Source organism: Branchiostoma floridae, chromosome 10 (genome assembly GCF_000003815.2).
Source record: "Branchiostoma floridae strain S238N-H82 chromosome 10, Bfl_VNyyK, whole genome shotgun sequence".
NCBI classification, from domain to species: domain Eukaryota; kingdom Metazoa; phylum Chordata; class Leptocardii; order Amphioxiformes; family Branchiostomatidae; genus Branchiostoma; species Branchiostoma floridae.
This window is the reverse complement of record NC_049988.1, coordinates 201,023-223,042: the sequence shown is the minus strand read 5'-3', so window position 1 is coordinate 223,042 and position 22,020 is coordinate 201,023. Positions and strand designations below refer to the sequence as shown.

At 42.0% G+C, this 22,020-nt stretch overlaps 1 protein-coding gene across 1 annotated transcript; it reads right to left on the bottom strand.

The window, feature by feature from the left end:
• On the bottom strand, nt 1-17,034 carry LOC118424186 (von Willebrand factor A domain-containing protein 7-like). Its single transcript, XM_035832723.1, has 21 exons — nt 16,922-17,034; nt 14,498-14,753; nt 13,578-13,697; nt 12,724-12,906; nt 12,144-12,231; nt 11,704-11,795; nt 11,018-11,200; nt 10,657-10,872; nt 9,783-9,918; nt 8,666-8,820; nt 7,885-8,172; nt 7,026-7,241; nt 6,111-6,280; nt 5,520-5,634; nt 4,917-5,124; nt 4,239-4,323; nt 3,618-3,850; nt 2,396-2,484; nt 1,820-1,927; nt 841-1,078; nt 1-208 (listed from the first exon to the last, which is right to left on the bottom strand). The coding sequence occupies exons 1-21, from the start codon at nt 16,922-16,924 to the stop codon at nt 1-3; spliced, it is 3,390 nt and encodes a 1,129-aa protein (XP_035688616.1). The 5' UTR covers nt 16,925-17,034.
• Between the last annotated feature and the right edge of the window lie 4,986 nt (nt 17,035-22,020).

The window sequence follows — 22,020 nt, the reverse complement described above, 5'->3', positions numbered from 1 at the left end:
TTACTCACCCATCTGGCAGATGTACGGCAGCACTTTGCCACACTTGACGATGTTCCACTGCCGCTGCTTCCACAGGAGGACGCAGTCCCTGATCTTATTAGGAGCAATGGGGCCGGGTCGGAAGCTGTTGAAGGCTCCAAGTGCTGTTCCGTCATTCCACCGCATGGTGCGCTCAGTGTTCAGATCGTCCAGGCCTATCCAATAACGCCTGCCAAAAACAAGATAAAGCATGATTGATGAAATCATTAGTATCTATCTGCATGTATCTAAATGTACCTAATATTATGTATTGCATAGCTCAGTAATAACCGCATGACGTTACTCCATCTTTATGTGATGTACATGATTTAATATATGAGAAATGTTGATTCGCAAATGTTGAATCAAGTTGTATTTTTACATTAATTGTTATGTACGATTGTCAGAACTAGAGGATTTTTGACTTGGGATATGACAATAAATTCTGCTGAATGGCGGGCAACATGTTTTTGAGCTGCAAGATAAATGTAATGACCAAAACTAACGGACACGGACTATGAACACTGAGCTTCTTGTCCCACTATAATATATGTTTTGTACCATGTATGTGTAGTGATATAGGTTGATGGATTTTATTAGTACTCTGTATCTGTATTATATTTTATCTGACCCTTATCTCCCTCATGAAAAGCGGCCTGCCTTCTCATGAAGAAATAAAGGTTCAAACAAAATAAAACAAACATTGTCTTTCTGCATTATTAATAAACGCTACGTCACAGAAGCAGTGCTTTGCTCATTCCCTGACAAGGGCCTCAATTGGACGGTAGCAATTTGGTCCAATGGAATTCTTTAGTTCTTTACTTCTTTTTGCCAGCCTTGGTAGCCCTCAGGAAGGTTGTAATGAAAGCCTGTGTGCCGGCATCCTTTATCATGGCCAGTGTGCCTTTGTTGGCCATTTTGGATTTACAGAACTGTCTGGCTGATTCGTAGGTCCGCCGGGTTCCCGTCTTGGGAGAGAACCAAAAACAGCTGCTCTCATAAGCGCCGAAGTTACCAGGGAGAAGGTCGGGATGCAACGAAGAGCAGTAGTCGGCTGTAACTGTAACACATAGACAATTGTTGGTGTAAATGGTTATCAACATTTGGTAACAAGTTGTTTTGCGACAATGTCAGTTCGCAACCGTCAGTTCGCAACAAGGCAAATATTTTCGCAACAAGGTTTAAGTCGTTTCGCAACATTTGAATGTTATTAATCTTTTTAGCCTAATAGTTTTAAAAATCGTATTCCTAACATAATCATACTCCTTTCGCGTAGAAATATTACCGGGTGCGGAAGACAACCCCGGCGGCAGAGAAAGACTTGCCTTGTTGCGAACTGACATGGTTAGATGCAGAATGAACAACCAACATTGGGATTGTATGTCACCCATGTAAACTGAATATGATCCAGGATGAAAAACTAAACTGGAATTTTAAAGACAACAAAGTACACAGAACTTCACATGCACTGTAAGTACATTATCTACTAATCTAATTCGATTTCACTACCAAAATGAAAGTTCTGGTCACCCAGTAGTCGTTCAACGCTCACAGACTCAGTGTACACGTGCATAGACTCCTCATGAGTTTTAACGAAGGAACCAATATGCTTTTACCCTAATTTACTGTATAACAAGTAAAAACTGAACAAATACTATAGATAAAACCCACCTTATGTTATTTTTAGTCAGTAACCGCTAAGAGGATGCCAAAATTTAAACAGAATTTGAGAAAACAAATGTATTGAATATATGTATTGAATATATGTATTGTATATATACATAATGCTGATAAAACTCACCACTTTCACAGTTGTTGCCGACGAAACCAGTCGGACATGCGCAGAAGTACCCGTCTGGATGCCTCTCACTGCAGACGCCACCGTTCAGACATGGGTTACTGTTACAGGCTGGAAAAGCGAAAACAGATTCAGTTAGTTTCTCTTTTGTCATGATGCATTTTACACAGCTGTTTTTATGAAAGACCTCAATGTAAACTAGCCGTGTTAAGCTTGTATGAGGCGGGTTCTAATAAATATGATATATAATAAGAGATAGCATTCAAATGTCATGTGGGGAAACGACTTCTGCCATCTAACGAAACGACTTCTGCTATGTAACGAAACGACTTCTGCTTTGTAGCGAAAAGACCGAAACGACTTATGCCATGTAGTGAAACGACTTCTGCCTTATAACGAAACAACTTCATCCATGTAACGAAACGACTTTTGCCCTGTAACGAAACGACTTTTGCCTACACGACTTCTGTTACGTAACGAAACGACTTCTGCTTTGTAACGACTGTAGTGGTCTGACAAAGTAGCAAAACTACCGAACAATTAGACTTGTTTTTCTGCCCGGGTGTTGATAATACATACCTGGAATGGAAAAGTCCACGACACAATGGTCCACAAACCCAGCCAAGTCCACCACAGTAACCGTCATTTTAGGACTGCAGCAAGTTGAACTGTGCATAAAGACAACAAGAATCTATCTTTTAGGCCATGTACAGAATTATGTATGACATCCGCACACGCGATTAAACCAGTTTTCGTCCAATTGTAATAAAACAAAGCAGCTGTAAAATGACCAAATATATGTCGTAAATTACAATAACATACCAGATACCAGAACTTAGTTCGTACGATGCTAAGGTCAAGAAGAATCTTTAAAAAAAAATTAAGAATCTACATTCGTTATACCATACGCTGCGTGTTTAGTCATTTCTTCAACTTTCCGGACCACTTAGATTTTCATCATGAAGCCAAGTTTTTTGCCAAACTTTTTTTTTTCGCACGCTAGCATCAGTTTTGGGGTTCCCACAGAATGCCATCTATATAATCGAATCAACATGACCTTAATAAAAAAAAGGGAATTTTGATGAGCCGTATTCCCGTAATTGCTTTTATTGGTCGTATTGTATTATATTGTAACGTTATGTATCTCACCCAGATACCCAATAATGCTTTGGTCACAATGGGAATAGGAGTCTATGTTGGGCAGTTCATGGGTTGTTGTTTTTTTGTCACATTTGGGCGTTTTCCCTATGTGGCCTTGTGATCGTGCCAGGCAATGTGTACATCCCACGACCCGGCTAGACACTGTGTACATCCCACGACCCGGTAACAAATAGACGGCGTAAGCTCATCGTGAGCACACCGAGAGATGCCCCCGCAGTATCCGGCTGTCTACCGGGACAAATGTGTGGCTTTGGAGCCCGGCCTGGGCTTCAGCCCCACAGCTATTGGTGCAATTGTGACCAATGCATTCAGTTACACAACTTTACCTATATGAAATTTCTGTGTTGGTTAATGACATTATGTATTAACTAAACTTCACCTAATCAACCCCAACTTTTCAGCCGACTTCGTCAGCCTTGTTCACGGAATGGACCCGTCTACTCTAGCTTCCGGACTGAACAGAGACGTTCATAGGCGACATAGGTTATCTGGAATTTATGACCATCTGCCGCAGTCGCGTGTCTCTGACGTCACGTCCGGAAGCTACAGTAGACGGGTCCATTCCGTGAACTAGGAATCGGCTGAAAATTTGGGGTAATTCCCAATCAATTTCAGTTTGGTTAGGTAAAATTAGTTTTACCTGTAGGTGGCAGCAACTGCTGTATCCTGTAGCCCCTCTACAAACGGGTCGTTTGTGAATGTACTTCCTGCGGCTGCTTCCGCATACAGGCTGCCCAGTCCCAGTCCGCTGTCCAGCACGGTCATCTCTACTGACCACAGCTGGTCTGAGCACACGGCCGGTGCCTGTAGGTCAGCTGTACAATTACCGCTGACCGACGCTATGGTGCAGACAGGCGGAGACGTGTCCACCACCTGCGAACAGGGAAAAGCAATGCTGTATAATATTATGTAGACTGTTATGGACGGATATCTCAGTATCTCTGTCAGAAGATAATACTTTTCCATCACTCATACACCCAAACCACGGGTGCCTTAGCATTTGCACGGACCTTATGATATTCGTACAAACATTTTGTGATACGCACGAATCACTATGTGAAAACGCACGACCCATATGAAAACCACACGAATCGCTATGCGAAAACGTACGAACCTTATGTGATTCGCACGAATCACTATGTGACACACACGAACCTTATGCGATTTGCACGGGACTTATGCTAAGCCAGCCAACCACGTGCACCGGTCACGTGACATAACGTCATTCGCATAACCTTGTTGGCAAAAGTGATGAACTAACCGTTACGATGCGTTCAGTCACGACGACGCGAATAGTAAGGAAGTTAGACCCGGATGTGGTGGATTCGGCAGTCAGGATAGTTGTACTGTCGAGGAGAGATTTGTTAGAAGTAACCTGTAAACGCACTCTACTGCCCTCTATACACTGTGGCATAACATCAGAAACTAGAATGTACGTTCAAGTGCAAAATATACGTTAACGATTTGTTTCTTACAACGCAAAACATGTGCTGATAAAAAATCTTGTTATATATAGTTCAAATATATGAAGGTGGATATAACATTTTCATCCTGGAGAAAGCCATTTATTGGTCCTTTGGGCTATAGTGTAATTCGGACTCAAATGTGATTTTTTTGCTACTGCGTTTTTTCTATCACAACCACAAGCTATGTGGGTCGTGTGTCATAATAACTGCAGGGTATTTGGCCCAGAGGTCCTGGGTTCAATTCCTGTCGTGCCCTTAACATGACTTTCATTACATTACCTGTTGGAAGTAGATGAGATATGTTTTTCAACATTGTGTACCAGACACAGTTGAAACTGCCTTCAAAAGAAATTATGTTTACCTTCTGACTGTCCTTTGTATGTTAATTTTAAGATAAGAAGAAAAGTTTTGAAGTTTTAACTGTTAAAAGTGCGCATGCCTCATTGGCCATGTCTGTCTTAAAGAGGCGTCACCTGGTTGTGCCTGGAGAGATGTCACTTGCAGCTGAAAACGTCACGTGGCCAGTGACGTTAGCGCCTCCAGAGACAGTGACAGACGTCGGAGTGACGCCGACCATCAAGCCAACGTCATCGGACGCGGACAGGCTGTAGGTGTCGTCAACGGAACCCTCATTGATGACGGTGAACTCGACAGTGATGCTCTCCCCAGGATACAGGGGGTCTGAGGAGACAGCTTTGCTTCTTTACTGACTACATGATTTTTGTTAACCACACGTCAAAAAAGATTGAAAGATATCATCAATACTGATATGATAGATGAAACAACCAGGAGATCTCATTTGATACTGATTAATGTAATGATTATGTCCGTATCATCAGTTTGTCGGTTTCTAAAACATGCAAAAGTTTCACTTTTCAGGCTTCGATAAGATCTGAGGAGGGCTTGATGCCACCTCAAAAATACGAAAGCATAAAGATCGATGGTATACTATGTACAGAACGTCTATGACCGTGTAGAACTTTGGAAATGCTACAACGCAACATGTACAAATTTCGACTCTTATAGACAGGATTATAGTAGCCTAATGAATTGTATCCCTTGTAAAGACGTCTTACCTATACTTTCGTCTGACAGCTCCAGCCGCACACCCTGGGTGTCGATCAGTGTGGGTAGCAGGCGTTGGAAAGAGTTTCCGTTGTTGTCCAAGCCTGCAATCGAAATCCGGAATTGCTGAAAACACAAACGATTTACCAACGTCAAAGGATATTCAGAGCCTACGACTCGCAATATGTTTCTGTGCTCCGACCACGAGTATCCAGAAACACACACACGCGCACAGACACACCAAAATAAAATATCTACTTTCGACGGAGTTACCAAGCTTTCATGTCGGACTCTTAGGCTAAGTTGCCATTCGGGAAAAGGGGCACTGCCGGGCAGTTCACGGGCTGTTTTTTGGCCACATTCGGGCGTTACCCCTGCGTGGTCCTGTGGGACACCTCGCGGCGGCCGGTATTTTTGTTTTTGGGTGGAGGTGGGGGTGGGGGGATAAGCCCCTGGTTCAATTTGAGTCGGACTTACAATGAACCAGGAACCCGCTCGTACAACAGCCGGTAAACTGCCGGTATACGTGTCCGCCCGACTTCAGAGCCCGGCCGGGGCTACATCCCTGACGGGCACCGGGCCAATTGTGTCCTAAGCCTTACTTGATTAGGAGGTGTAACGGTAGCGGTGTAGACAGCCTCCCCCACGCCAGAGCTTTCCGCGAGGTTGACTGTTGTAAGGGCCGTGCCTGTCACGTCTCGCAGCGTTACCGAGGTCACACTTCCTGCATTCTCCAAACCGGTCCCTCTTACAGCCAACACATAGTCAACTCCTATCATAACAAAAATATAGAAATGCATAATCAATATGACCAAGCAGCCATTTGAGGTGAAGTATGCTTTTTCAGGGGGGATAGACAGAGAAGACAACAGACGAATCTGTTGGATTAAAGAAGTAGTCTTGATAAGGAAGTCCACCCCAGTGATGAACCGGGACGAGGGGGGGGGGGAGATGTACAAACACAGCCATGTTTGGGATAGTGTTCTCGCCGCAAATGCGCCACCTACATCGGCTAGCGACATATAGCGGCGAGAAGCAGAACTCCAGTTAGAAGCTCTGAGGAAGATGTCTGACGGACATCGAAACGTGAGAAAAACTGGTTGTGTAAAAGCAAACTCCTGTGTCCTATGGTCTACCAAAATAATGAACTTATTTTTGGATGCTTGTCACGTCGTTAGTAAAAGTGCAAATTGTGGTATGGTCACCCTTTCTATTCTCCATGGATCCATAAGTGTGTTGGGTTCTTTTATATTCTGAGGGTTGACACATACTGTGGCTGAAGCCTAAAGCGCCCCTACGTGACACCACCGGTTTAACGTCACCATCCAACATGATGAATGCAGCTTCTCACAATGTGCCCAAGCTGGGGTTTGAACCCTCTGGATCCACAGAACGTAGCAAAAAATTGCGGACAAAAATAAACGGGCCTTTCAGGGTGCACTGATGTAAAAACATTGGGCCCCCTAACGAATGTTCTTGAGCATGCAGGGGTGTTTTTGTCGGGAAATTATTCGCACCTGCTATTGGTCTCCCGTCGATGGGGATGCCGGCCCTCAGGTCAGTGAACTCAGCAGAGAAGTCCATGACACTTTTCCCTGCTACTTCTACGCTGTAGGCCTGAGCATCGTTCAGGTGCAGTCGCCACAGTCCCGCGGCAGGGCTGCTGACCTTCACCACCTTGTACCCGCCACTGTTCAGGATAACCTCAACAATTGCTGAGTCAGCGACGATACCTGTGGGGTAAATGAAATACCTTTAAGTAGCATATACAACCACAGACAAATGTAGTAAGAAAATGCTTGAAAATGTTGTTCACACAGTCCTTGAAATTTCCTTTATCTCGTTCTAAGGGAGGTTGGCGTTAATACGTTTACTGGCAAAGGGAAGAAGTCATTCTGGATCGAAGTTGAACTGTAGTTTCTAACACAAAACTTGGACCGAATTGTTTGTCTATCCAACCCCAGTTTTTGTCAAGGAATAAGCAATGGCCAATGCACTGCTTGAGTGACGTCACCATATGCAGTGGATCATAAGTTGCAGTAAGTCTATGGTGCCGAGGAAGTTTCACAACTGGACATAGTAAGAATGTTGGACAAAGAAACAGGCATTTTTTTTGCGAGAGGAATAAGAAGCCATCTACATCGAGGCATTACAACCATCCCTCCACAAAGACGGGGGCGCCATAGACTTTCTATAACTTATGATCCATTGTTAATGAATCGCTGAGTCACGTGTTCTATCTGCATAAGGTGACGTCACAAAACGAGTGGATTGCTCACTCCTTGTCTGGAGTTTGGCAGACAGTTTTTTGTACTGAAAATTATAGTTCAACTTTAATGGGTCTTTAATGCAAAATGTTTCAACCCCCCTTATTACCTGAGGGTGTGTATAGGGTACAAGACGGCGACTCCACTGAACTTTCTATGGTGATGACCATCTCCAACAGAGCCTCGTCCACGGGAATGTCGTGGTCTCTGGGCCCGGAGCTGGTGACACTGTAGGACAGGACCGTGACTGGAGCACTGTTCACCTCCACTTCGATGACTCGCACGACTTCAGACACCTCACTCTTGTTGATGTCGTACACTTTTCCGCCGGACTCCTGTGCAATCGTGTGAAACGGCGTGTCTCCTATAGACTGGCGACGGGTCCTGATTTTGCTTCCTGCATTGCGAAGAGAATTGCCATGATGATTTCGATTATATGAATGACATCCGTCATTTTCTCACATCTTCTTTAACTTCAGAATTGACGTTGGAATTTTAGAAACATTAAATTAGTATCCATTCTTACATTCATGGCATCTATTTCGCATGTAAACCTTGGATCTAAAAGAGGATGAATGTAGACTGAAGGAGGAATTACTTGTGTCCGAGGGGGAGTTACTACCGGAGTAAGTCCACCCCATTTTGCCATGTTTGAGAACTGTTGGTGTTAATTAGTTTTGGTGGACTATTATCCAGAGTAAGGCCTTTGTACCAATTTAGGCAGTAAGTTCTCTTCAGTCCTCCCTGAGTAAGTCCTTTTTCAGACGATTGGACTTACTGTGGGTGACTATGGTCCATGGTAAGTCGTTAATAAGTCCAAGGTTTGCAAGTGTTGCTCACTTTGTTGCTGTTTAGTTATATTTTCGATAAAATGTTGTCTTCCAAGTTACCTTTTATATCTCGGCGTTTCCGTGCAGAACAGTAACCCGTGAGGAGGAAGGTGATTTTCGTCTTCTTCTGCTGGATGAGAGAAATGACGGCCGGCAAAAGGTGCACGTCTTTCGCTCCCGCGTCAGTGAACAGGTATATCTGTGACTTGGGAAGCCTACCGTACAAACAAAAGAAACAGAAGTAAGGAGGCGGGGGAAGGGGGCAAATGATCTACGCAAGCCTGACCTGGTCTCGTGTTCTCTCGCGAGATAGAGACTAGGCCATTCTCCGTGACCAAGATGTGCTGTCAGACATCGAAAATTTTGAGGTACGTAATTTACCTTTTGATAGTAACTGGATATATACGTGACTGATGGACCTCTTCAACAAAAGAGACAGACCTCATACTTTCATTTCATATTGAGAGCATTTTTAGATGTATTGCAACGTTTTTATATTGTCTCATTTACTATGAAAATAAGGCGGTCGTAATTAGCATAATCTATTTGAATGATGGTATTCTCTGTCAAAGTTGCATATATCTTATGTGTAAAAGTCCTTTCCTTTAGCAGAATTCTATGTCTACATTTCATCATAAATTATCTAACTAATTGTAATTCTATGTAATTTATGGATAGTGATGCTCACCTCTATTTAACACTTTTCATGGGGTAATAACAAGAATACGCAAGGTAGTAAAGAGACAGACAGAGACGTAGGAAGAAAAGCACACAAACGCGCGCCCACACTCACACACACACATTTGGACACATATACACAAAAAGAGTTTTAAGAATCATCTAACTTTAGGAAACCTGTTAAAGCTAAGTATAAGGGCACAACCCGCCGTACGTGCAAATACGTGCTGTCTACGTACCAAAACGTGGGAAATCTTTTGGGACCCGTAAGTGCCGCCTCCGTACGAACTCGTAAGGAATCCGACGGATTTTGGAGCACGCGCCGTAGAACATTACGTGCAGGCAAAACTTTGTGTGCCATCGGGCTGCCCTGCCCTGTACAGTCTGAACGTTTTCAGAAATACGTAGTGGACTAGCCCCCCCCCCCCCCAAAAAAAAAAAACGTACGGACAAATTGCGCGTACGGCGGGTTGTGCCATTAGTTTAAAAGTTGACTTACGTGTTCTGTAGAGCCAGTATCAGCCCAGTCATAGCCAGTTCTGGACAGTCTCCGCCACCATGCGCGTTCAGATTGTTAATAGCGTTGATGTGCACGTTGGGATCAGTGGTGATCGTCATGGGACCAGCATCGGACACTACAACAGGACACGCAATTGTAATATAGAAAGTTTCCTTAACTTCTAACTTGAGATGGCAAACCATAATGCTTCGCGATACTCCTAGTTATGGTGGCAATGTGGTCTTATCTTAAAGAATTGACAAAGTGTCGCTTTAGATTCGAATCCCTTGAGGCCTCAGTGTTCTGTTCTTTATCAATGACGCCTACATTTGTAGTTCATTTTCGACTCAGGTCTCAAAAAATACCTAGCGTTGATCAAGCATGCCCTCCCAATTGGACATTAACCATGCTAAAGCAGAGGACTTTGTGTTTGAAGAGAGGCGCACCTTGACATCACACTGAGTAATTATAAATTAGAGGTGAGAACGCTGTTCCTTATTACGTCTAAAGCAGTGGAAGATGAAACATGTGTTCAATCAAAGATGACATACCCAACGTTCCCATTTTCACAGTCATTTTTGTCTTCAAATCACAGAACCCACAAGTTATAGAAAAGTTAATGTTTTTTTGTCTTTATCTCTTCAAAGAAGAGAAAAGAAGCGAAACCGAACCTGTCTAGATAAAGCCAACACTTACGTCTTTGAGTAGTCTCTTTAAGAATTATCATTATTTCAATGCTTATCACTGTCCATTGTCACATGTACTAGTATACTTGTATCTCCTATTTTTTTTATACCATGCTTTCGCTAAACTTTCGGACATGAACTACGAAGTAGACTTTGATGATTATCGTGTGCAAAAGTTAAATTCATACTCGGGTCGTTGAAAGGGACCAGGACGTAGTTGAAAGGCTTGCTGATTGGGTTAGACTGCGCCTGGCTGACGATGTTGATTGACGTCTGCTGGGCTGCCGCTATATCGTCACTCATACTTCCGGTGTCGTCGATGACGAAGCAGAGGGAACTTCCGGAGGCGAGGTTGAAGAGTCGGCGGAAAACTGCAGCTCCTATTTGATCCTTGAGGCCGGTCCCTGAGTATAAAACATTGTCACTAAACTAAAAAAAAAAAAACAATTTCTTCTCTCTCTCGTTACTGATTACGCAAAAACAATCAAACAAGCAAGAAAGCAAACAAACAAACAAACAAGCAAACAAATAGAAAACCAATAAACAGACCTGCTCCGTAGAGAAAGTGTTGTGTAGCGCTGACGGCCGCCTGTGCTGCGGTGTGGTGCAGGTAGTGATGGGGAGACTCTGAGGACACGGTGGACTCCTTGTTGATCCCGCCTGTAGCTGTCTGGTGGCGCGATACGTCCGCTGTCCCACCGTGGCTACATTTACCAACCAATGGATCAATCGCTGTGACAGAAAGATGCACAAGATTCAATATTCCGACTTTCAACCAGCAATGACTCACCTTTTATCAACTGTCATTTTAATTTGTAATTGTGATTTTAAGTCAAACTATCGGATAGCTGGAATTGTGCACACCAACAGAATTCAGGCTTGCCTGCTTTAATAAAGTTTAAGTTCGAGTTCAAAAAGGGATTGACCAGTCAGGAGCGCACTACTCTCGCTTGGAGGGCTATTCAGTCGTTATGAAATCAAAGCAGTCAATGTATTTGTCAATATGACCCCTAAGAACGTATGATACATAATGACCCCCAGCTCACGAAAATCACTCTATCATTGAAACTTGCATTGATTTTATACGCAAGATAGAATGAATTTCCTGAGTATTGAAGGGAAAATACACCAGTTTTAACCTTTCTTATCAGAAATGACAGTTGTAATTATCCACAAAATATGGTAGTGTTAACTAAGGTGGCAGCAAACGAAATGGAAAATGTATCGTCTCAAACCAAGAGGCTTTGTAACGTCCTGTCCACTCCGGTAGCCACTTGTCAGCACCCCACTGGGAACCACAATATTGCTCTGGCAGGTAAATCCAGGTCTGCGAGGATCGAAACAAGGTTGTGAAACTAAAGTTAGTTTTAGTATAAAAATGTTGGAACTGATTAAGTACGATCGTTTAGAGAGATAAACCAGCTATTTTGCAGTATGGTTAATCCCCAACCAAATCCACGGTGAGTAATGTATAGTATCAAACTTAACGTAGCCAGCTTTGATACTATCTTATGGCACCGTAGGATCTGCTTGGAGATTATAGTATGGTATGTAGTACCAGTTGCGTGTATAAAACAAATTCAGTGCATATATAATTCCATGTCGGTGTCTCTAGGCCTAATAGCATGACAAAATGAATTGGAATCTATCTACAGCCGAATCTCAAAGCACCCACCCTGCAGGGCCATCTGGCGGACAGTCAGCAGAACTGCAAGTGATTGTCCCAGGAGAGGCCACGGGCGGATATGGTGTATCAGGTATGCCTGCAATATACAACCATCTTAAAGCATATAGTTTACAATTATAGACAATAAACGGTAAAATAGTTTCTTGCATTACAACAATCAGTACAGACGAACAAGTTGTTCAGCTCAAACCCGAGAAAAACTGATTTAATGAAAGAAACCCCACTCCTAATCCCAATTTTCTGCTTCATCCATCTGCAGGACCCGAGAACTCACACCTGTTCTTACACCAACTTAACTGGTGACCGAACAAAATTTGGCCAAAGCAAGAAAGCTTAGATCCTGTTCCTTCAGATTCAACAAGTCTCCAGATCGCACCGAACTTTTTAAGCATTTCATTTCTTTTTATTGAAAAAGAAGGATTTGCATGGACTTTAAGTTGTAACGTTACACATTGGTTACAGTAGTCCCATTTTCCCCAGTTTTCAAGTAAAGGATGATTTTCAAGATTTCATTTTAGCTCGCCAATGTTAAAAGCAACTCTGACGTCTGCCATCCATTCTGACTTACCCAGGTTCTGGTACACAACAGCCCCGTGCATCTCTACCCAGTTAGTGTTGCTGTAGAATGCCTGCAGGGTGTGAAGATAGCTTCCCATCATCCCACGCGCGGAGTTGACATCACTGTCGCTGACACTGGGTTGGGTCAGGGTGTTGATAATGGTCGTTCGAAGATTACGTAAAAACGCGATGGCTGTATTTGTGCGGTATTTGATGATGTATTTGTGGTAAAAACATAATGACAGTGTGTTTTGCATGCTTTTAAAATTGTAAAGGTTACTTTCAGTAGATATTAGAAAGTAGTAACGAGCAGAAAACAATCCATGATCATAACTTGAAAGTTCAACTGTGTTGGTAGAAGTCATTATTGAACTAGTTTAATATGTAATATCCAACACAAAAATTACATTCATCCAAATTTTCGAATAAACAGCGCCAGTCTTTGTCAAGGAATGAGCAATCCACTACTGCCGTGACGTCACGTTATGCAGTTATGCAATTAGAACACGTGACGCAGTAAGCAGTGGATCATAGGTTGAGTCACGTGTTCTATCTGCATAACGTGACGTCATGACAGCAGTGGATTGTTCATTCCTTGACAAAGACTGGTGCTGTTCAGTCGAAGACATGGGTGAGTCCAACTTTTGTGCTGGATATTACAGTTAAACTAGTTCAATAATCCACGATAATTTTTGTCCAAAATGTCCAATCTCTTTCTGCATAATACATACACTGAGAGAGCTTCCCTATGCCCCTCGTAGATTTGTCAACACTGAACGTAGGCCATAGAGATCATTGTATATGAACGTAGGCCAAAAAATTAAGAAAAAACTCCATAGATATACAAAATAATTCAATACTCACAAGCCTGGAACTGTTCGGCGTTAAAATGCAGGTCTGGCCGAAACAGCAATCTGTCCATGTCTACGTTGGCCGCTATGATGCTTCTTATGGCTTCATCAAAGTTCCTGGCTGAAACTGGGGCTGGGAATAAAGTTGTTTTATGACCATCAAATAGCTTAAGTAGAAATAGAGTTAGCTTAGACGTTATTTTCCTTTGATTTACTAATAGATCTCACTTTCATTCTCTGCAAAGTATACAATTATGTGTACCACTACTTTACTTTGTCTTCAATTAGCCCTCGGGCATGAACTTGCAATGAAGATTTTCATTATGACCATTAATGCAGTCATTACTATTATTACTTTTGCAGAATTTTTTTTTATCTAATCGATTGTACCAACCAGTCATCTCACCGTTCCGAAGACATAAGCACAGTCATCTCGTGCGATTGGCTATGGTTTGGGACTTTTGCTACAATTAACATCTAAAACATAAGATGAGTACCGGACTGCGTATGTTTGTCCGTGGGGTCTTAACCTATGGCCTTACCCACAGTCCCCTGTGGCGCTGGAACTGTACATGGGAGATTGACTAAACGTGTACCACACAATCAATGATGCCATTGAATAAAAACATTCAGTTGTCATCACAATGCTTCATTGCATCATCAATATCCACGGGGTAACCTTTTTCAAAACGTGGTATTTAGGGATATCAAGTGGGCGTACTGTATAAAGATTGAAATTTGAAACCAACGTGGTCCACTTAATACCCCTGAATACTTAGTAGGTTATCCCGCGATAAAAGGCTAAGCGTTACGGTGATAACCAGACTCCTGGAAAAGAAATTTTGCTTTGCTAGTCATACCATATCTTTTATATTTCAAATTGATAACTTGATGTGTTTACAATATTGCTACTGTGCCAAAACTGTATTTTACCTCCGAAGTAGCTGTTGAAGATGTTGGATGCTGTAAGCGGCACCAGGTTCTGGAGCTGACCCGAGGTCACTGACCTACCGGGCTCTGGGTTCTCCTCCAGAAACCTGGCCACGACCTTCAGAACGGCTTCTCTGGTCAGGTCCTCGTGGGTGTAGTCCTGGGCTGAAAAGGCGCTCAATCTGTTGGGTCGAAACGCCACTGCAGTCCCGTGCATGGTCGATACGAGCGCCACGCATTGTAGTGCCGCCAAGATCGCCTTGACAGATCAAAATACACATGTTGGAAAAATATCAACCATACTGTAAACCGTTCAAAACAGCAGGATAATGAACAGATATTTCAATATCGTAAACTGCATACAAAGTGGTAGAATGCCAGAGTGAATTCTAAGTCAAAAGGAGAAGGTGAAATACTAAAACTAAGAATGTATTGTTCGTTACAACATTCGCTGTGTGTCAAGTCACTTTCTCTACCTCCCCGATCACTTAAACTAATTGCGCGATTGCCACGATACCGTATGCAGGCCGTACTCACACGTACCGCGTACGTAGGGTTTACTTACTCGCCGTACGAGGCACACGCGTCGCCCGTACCGACTCGTATGGGGGTGAATCTGCCGCCCGATGGCAGAGAAAGTTATACATGCATATATGCACGTAGAGTTATACATGTTTCTATTTGTCCGATGAGTTGGAATTACTCTGAACTGATACAGACTTTTGACAGTGTGCACCGGAAAAGTGGTAACGTCATAATGAATTGTACTAGCGAAAATACCACACTAATTGATCGACTATTCTTGCTTCAATGTTAGGGCAATTTTGGCGGATGGACATTTTGTCTAATTGATTTTAATGATTTTTGAATTGATACAGATAATACAGAGTACATACTCTCTGTCTTCATGTCTACCTTGTCCCCCCAACGACCTGGAGGTCAAGGGACTAGGTAGGTAGGTAGGTACATATACAGACGAATGAGCCACAGTTATTTAGCCACTGAAGTGATTTTTTTTATGAAATAAAGATAGATTTTGAAAAATCATGCATCGTCCAGAAACTATCAGTTAAAAACTAGACCAGTTGTGTATTATGCCCAACTTGCGTTTTTCACCAGGGCCAAAAACTACCAAACTTTCTAATGATGAGTGACGTTTGCGACAAATTCAAAGCCTCCCTCGGCGCAATTATCTTGTCAACTACACCAGAATTAACGTGGCCCATTTAAGATGACATTTGGAACGTGCACGGACGTTTGATTCGGCTTGACTAACTGCAGCTGTCTCACACGCGACGCACGCAGGGAACGTCAATCACTGCGTGGTACGAGGGGGAGGGGGCATAATACCCCTGTCACATTATCCACGATCATTCGGGCGTATCGATGAAAGATCGGCCATATTTAAGATCGACAGAGGGTTGCGCGTATTTTTCACCCGAAAACCATCCCTGTCACATATAAGCCATACTTTGTACCTTGTACAACTGTTGTGCAATTAAGTTATTATCATTAAAAGCGAGACTCGGGCGATTGCCGCAGAATCGTCGTCCGATCGATTTTCGCCCCAAATGTGACAGGGGTCGGACTTGATGATATTTACCCGGGGGAGCGCCATTGAAAAAGTTTTTGGCCTGGGAGGAGGGCCATGGAAAAAATGGCCGTAGGGTGTCCCTCAAATGCAGAAAATGACCTTTCAGATGGTCAAAAATATTTTTCTCGGACAGAAATTTTACTAGATTTAGCAAAGTTTACCCCTCAAAATGCAGAAAATCGTGTTTCGGGGGGCCCAGATTTCAACATGTCCCCATTGATCGCTCAATGTGACAGGGACGGTTTTCACGCGAAAAATACGCGCGACCCTCTGTCGATCTTAAAACCGGCCGACATTCCAGAAATCGCGAAGTACGCCCGAACTTAGTCGACAATGTGACAGGGGTATAATATAAGTAAACACACAGCATAAGTGGTATGTAAAATACTCAGTAAGTTGGAAAAACGACGGGATCGATAAATTGGTATCACTTCATAAATTGCCAACATAGCCTTAAGATGAACTCGAGAGTATACGTTATAACGTTAATTCACCTTTTTCCATGGGATAACATATATCTGTTATTCTTATTTTAGAAAAAAATAGTTGTTTAGAGGTGTCAAGTGGGCGGAATGTAGTTTCAAATCTAAACATTTTCACTAGTATGCAAAATATGTTTTTGAAAACTGCGGTTTGAAGCTGCCTTTCGTCGGCATTCCTAATCACGCTGTCTTTAGAAACAACGAATATAGATTACCCCGTGGATAAAGATCAACAAGCGTTATATGTATTTCGAATCTTCAACAATATCACAGTTAAAAAGAGTGCTCAAGCTATCAAACCAAACCGCGAGCAGCGACAGTGAAAATATACAATGCCATACGTCAACATACCATGATTGTATTTGCACGGCCACAATTCTTCAAACTGCTCTCGATCGCTGTCAAAGTAATTCAGAACTGTTAGGAATATCCAAATGAGGCACAGTGAGTGAAGAGAGTCTCTGGTGGCCACCTAGACAGATAAACGTTCACGTAGCCTGTGTGAGGTGTGTGCTGCGGTATGCGCTTGCCCGAGCTGCCTCAAGGAAGTCTTCCGCCTCAATAAATACGCTTGCAAACAATTTATGTTTGCGCAGACACACCTATTATACTCACTGGCTGCTATTTCAGCTTTTTGAGATATAATCTAAATCAGGGCAACCAAAGTCCCTTTAAGCCCCCATCTAACATGATATTCAAAATGGCTGCCAATTATTAAATTATATCTTAGATTTTCCAATAAAGTCTCAAAGTCTCAAGTCTCTACGTCATAGATAATTGCAACACCTGGATCGAGGATCTCCTCTGAAGATGACAGATTTATCGTTGACCTCCGCCATGAACCATCACTCAAGCTGCATAATGACAGAGCAGCCGACAACCTGAGGTTAAAGGTAGCGTGTCTACAGGGCCTAGGGGTGCAGTTGACTGTGTGATTCTCATTTATTCTCGTCCTTAAAAAATCAAAACGTGCCGTCTGAAGTCATATGTCCCTGCCTTATAGTAAGAAAGATGCCGTCTTTTGTATGATGAGCCATGTTTTTCTTGTGTCCCTTTATTTTGAGTAACCAACCTACTTCTCATATTCGTGTTAAAAATAGTCCACGTTTTAGTTGAGTCAAGCGCCTGAAGGTTTGATTCTTCCACTTGACTCAACTCGAAGCAGTAGATTTGAGTTCGTGGGACGCAAACCTACGTGAAGTAATCATGGTGTTTGTCTTGTGTGCTAATGTGCTTGGTGCTTCTAAATTACCAGGAATAACAGTTTCTTTAAAACTCTGTTTCCAGAGGTAAAATACTACCTTTACCTTCTTTCTGTATTCTGTATGTGGCACTATTAAGATAAATTACTAAAGCTTGAGTGCAGTGGCAAATTGCCCCTGTCTGGCCGAAACAAAAAAAAGTGCTTTCGACAAAAAATTGGCCTTTCACTTCGGTTGGTTGTGCTGTTAAAATTATACTGGATTGTGGTATGTTGAAAAGAACTTTTTATTTATTTTCGAAAGGCAAAATTACGACCGCCTCCCATCCCACGTTACATTTCGAAACGATTCTGGATGTCATAGCGGTATTTCTCCACATCGTTACGACATAAAGATAACCACACCCTTTTCTATAATGCAATAATGCACCAGTCCCTTGAGACAACATGGCGGCGCCCATGGACGCCAACAACAAAAACATTATTATCGCAAACCTGTAATAAATGCCCCCCCCCCCCCCCTACATATCGCTCATGCTAGGCGTGGGCTCTCTCCGGTCATCGACCTTCCAGAAATTTCCGTGAGAACGCATGGCGCAATAGGCGAGACTCACGAGACCCCACCGGCTATTTCTTGCATTAGCTCTATGTTTCTAGCTAATATTTCAATAAAACTTATAAAACTTGCACAGATTATGAGATAACAACTACTGGCATTTTCATGTTGTTAGGATTGGATAAAAAACATACTGTAAATGCAAAAATTTTCGCGGTGGTTTAATGTTCGCGGTTTTCGCGGTTGCCACTTCACCGCGAATTTAAAACCACCGCGAACATTTTTCAATGGCAGTAAGAGACTACAATGCATGGCGCTACTGCGAACTTAAAACCACGGCCAAAAGTCCTTTTGCCCGCTACCGCGAAATTAAATCCCCGCGAACTTAAATGCATTTACAGTAACGTAAACTATGGTATTTTGCACTTATCAATATGATATTATTATATCAAAGTGTAACGGAATAAAATGAATAGTATGATAGCTTATCTATGCACTGATACATGCGTCGAATCGCATTTCTACGAGTTTGCCCCAAAAAGTTTAACAATGTTTCAAAGTCTCCACGTCGACCCTCACCTTCTGATTTGTGTAAAGCTGGCAGTTGTAACCGACTATACAATAATAGAATTAATATTTCTTTCTCTTTTGGGTATATGTAAGTAAATGCATTAGTCTGATTGCTTACCAAAAAAGATCAAGAAATAAATGTCTTTTAATGTTGATTTCGCTACATGTTTAAAAACGTCAATCAAATATGATGATGGTGTTTGCATATAAAAGAAAGAAAACAGTTACGTGTGTATTCTATTTGTCTGGGGAAAATCTGCTTTGTTTTTTACCTATGAATTTCTTTCATCTTTGAATTGTAATTTGTTCAGAGAAGACTATGTTTTACATTGTGTTGCGGACCCAGTCGACGTAGCCCGCTTATTTTTCGCTGTGCATTATCCGGACAAGTCGCACCATGCCTGGAGAACAACAGGAGTCCGAAACGGATGACACGGGCAAGTTTTGTTTTTAGATATCATTTATCCTCACATGTCGGTGGGCAATGAAGTTTGTTTTTGTAAAGTCTATGTATTGATAAATATAAGATATAAGATTGACCAGTGCCTTCCTTGGTGTAGAGCGTTTTTTCTTGTCATATTGTTTACATAGCACTACGCCAAGGCATGGAACGTGGAAGATGCGTTTTATGAAGAAAACTATATCCCCGTGAGGACACGAGCATTCAGCAATACCAGTTCTGTGCCATTTGATCAAGTGAAAACCCCTCCATTGGGGTTTAAAGTTGGTTCAAAGATGATGGCATCTACCATTTAGGATGTTGAAGTATTTGTGAACGCATCAAGCAAAACCGTAAATGTTATTTCAGGTCTGTAAACCTTTGCACGTGAAGAGTAGGTACGCATGGCAGCTCAAGATGGAGCATATTTTTAAAACTGCAATGAGACGTTGTAATATCACACAATAAGCGCTGTAATTTCTTCCTCTCAAAATAATATTCCCACCAAAGCCTTTAGTTTCATGACTAGTCGCCACTTTTACTACGACTTCATCATTAGTCATCATTGTATTAATTCATGACAGAAAAACTCCAGTCCCATATCTTTTTCGGTTAGTCTACAATAACAAGGAAAGAGTGTCAATTTTTAGCAGGTCGGCTTTGTTTGGCTAATAAAACCAGCCATAGTTCCATAGATCCATAGTTGTATTTTGTTTCAATAAAATCTTTAAGCGACTGGTGTTACCAGAAAATCGTCGGCGCCATCTTAATTTTGTAATTTTTTTCCAGGCATCACGCCCATACAGCAGCCGCAGACTGATTGGCAGGCACGTGCGGACGCCGCTGCGAGGGTACCTAACCCTATGTACGCCGCTAGAGCAGGTGAACATTTTAAAATCCGCTCTTGGCGTCTTGTTCTGCTCTCGGTTTTATGCTTTCTTCTGTATTAGGGATGTGGTTAACTTTGTCCCTTTTCTCCAGGCAACATAAGTACACCCATGCAGCAGCCGCAGCCTGATTGGCAAAACGTTGCTGACGCAGCTGCGATTGTACCGAACTCTTCATACGTCTCCAGAGCAGGTGAATTTTGCAATTTTGCAATGTTTGTCCTGCTCCTGTCTTTATACTTTAGACTTTTTCCTGTCTTGTCTGTGCTTTGCTGCCGTCCTGTCTCGTTTGAGTCTTGTTACATTTATAAAATCTCACTCATTCCTGTATGAAATACATTTTATGTTAAACTGCTCTTTATATAACTACATAATGGAAAAGGTGGGATCTTTCATCTTCCACTGTCTTCGAAAAAGGAGTCAAACCCAATAACCCAGGATCTAGAGTTAGCTTTTACTAGCTTTAGACTAGAGTAGACACTTGATTTTCTTTTACACTGTTTGAATATCGATCTCTTATGTTACCTGCAAAAAGCCCAAGGGCAAGAATTTGCAATAAATTTTACTTTACTTTTAACGACTGTCGTGTGACCAGAAACTGATTGACTGAGATATTCGTGTAGTTACAAACTTCATTTATCTTGTTACGGAAGCTGCTGTCTAAAATCCTTGTAGGCAATTTGTTTTGCCACGCACTGATTGAAAAGTGTACGGCAGTTAAACCGTGCGAGAATCTACGACGAGACTGCTTGTACTTATACCAGTCGCCATAATACTTGATTGCCATGCAGATGAATCTTACTTCCAAAGCAATCAATTCATGTCATATTTCATTATCAAAGTACAACAAACAGGCAAAAGTTGAAAGTAAACATCAAACAAAATCATATTTTTCTCATCTGGCAGACTATTTCGTATACATAAATATGTTTGGTACGAATACGTCAAATAAGATGCTTAACAATGTCATTCAGTATTTATTTAAAAAGAAGCAATGTCGGCAAGACTTAATTTACCTGTATCTACTGTGATGTTGATCTTGGCCCTCTACTATTCGGCACTGTCACTAATTTAGACAGTTAATTTATAGTTTACTTTTATGTACTTTTTCACTGTATGTTATTCCTGACTTGTTTTTTTGTGTGTTTACTATATAATATAATACTATGGCTATTAATATTCTTGCAGCAAAAGAGAAGGAAGAATAAATTCTGACGTTGCCATAGCAGCACACCTTAAGTTCAGATGGGGGGCTTACTCTCCGAGCAGATGTTGATAGGGAAAATCGTGACATTTTCCTTATGTGTCTAGTCATTCAATACCTTCTCCTACCATTTCATTCTCACAATTATTTCAAGCTGCGTTGCCAGTTTAAAAAAAAAAAAATTTCTTGTTTAAGAGTCATTGCACGAGAAAACCAGGCAGAGGCCGGAAGATGGGGGTCGGCCAAATCGACTCAAACTTTTTATGTGTGATAGGTATGTGGAACTATGAACAGCCATATAGTTAAAACCCTCCAGCTATTTTTCGTTATGGCGTTCTGGGACCCCCCTCAGGGACCCTCTAAAATCCAACAATTTATGCCTGAAAATTACTGAAATTTCGATGGCTATTCTGAAAAATCTGATTAAGGTACGAAAAAAAAGTTTTGAATTTTTTTAAAGCATAGGTTCTAAAGTGTTACAGACCAAAAGTTGAAGAAGATGCATTAAAGTTAAGAGGGTGTGCTAGGGGGTTACCTGAACCATTGAAAGCAGAATTTTTGTCACTGTAAATTTTAGTCATTTTTAAGGCGCA

Bases quoted from the DNA above. Each gene is read 5' to 3' on its own strand.
- LOC118424186 (XM_035832723.1), bottom strand. The intron at 12,907-13,577 runs GTGAGTATTGAA...GCACAAATACAG, and splicing joins CGCCGAACAGTTCCAGGCTT to CCATCGCGTTTTTACGTAAT. The intron at 2,485-3,617 runs GTAAAACTAATT...CTTTATGCACAG, and splicing joins GCAGTTGCTGCCACCTACAG to TTCAACTTGCTGCAGTCCTA.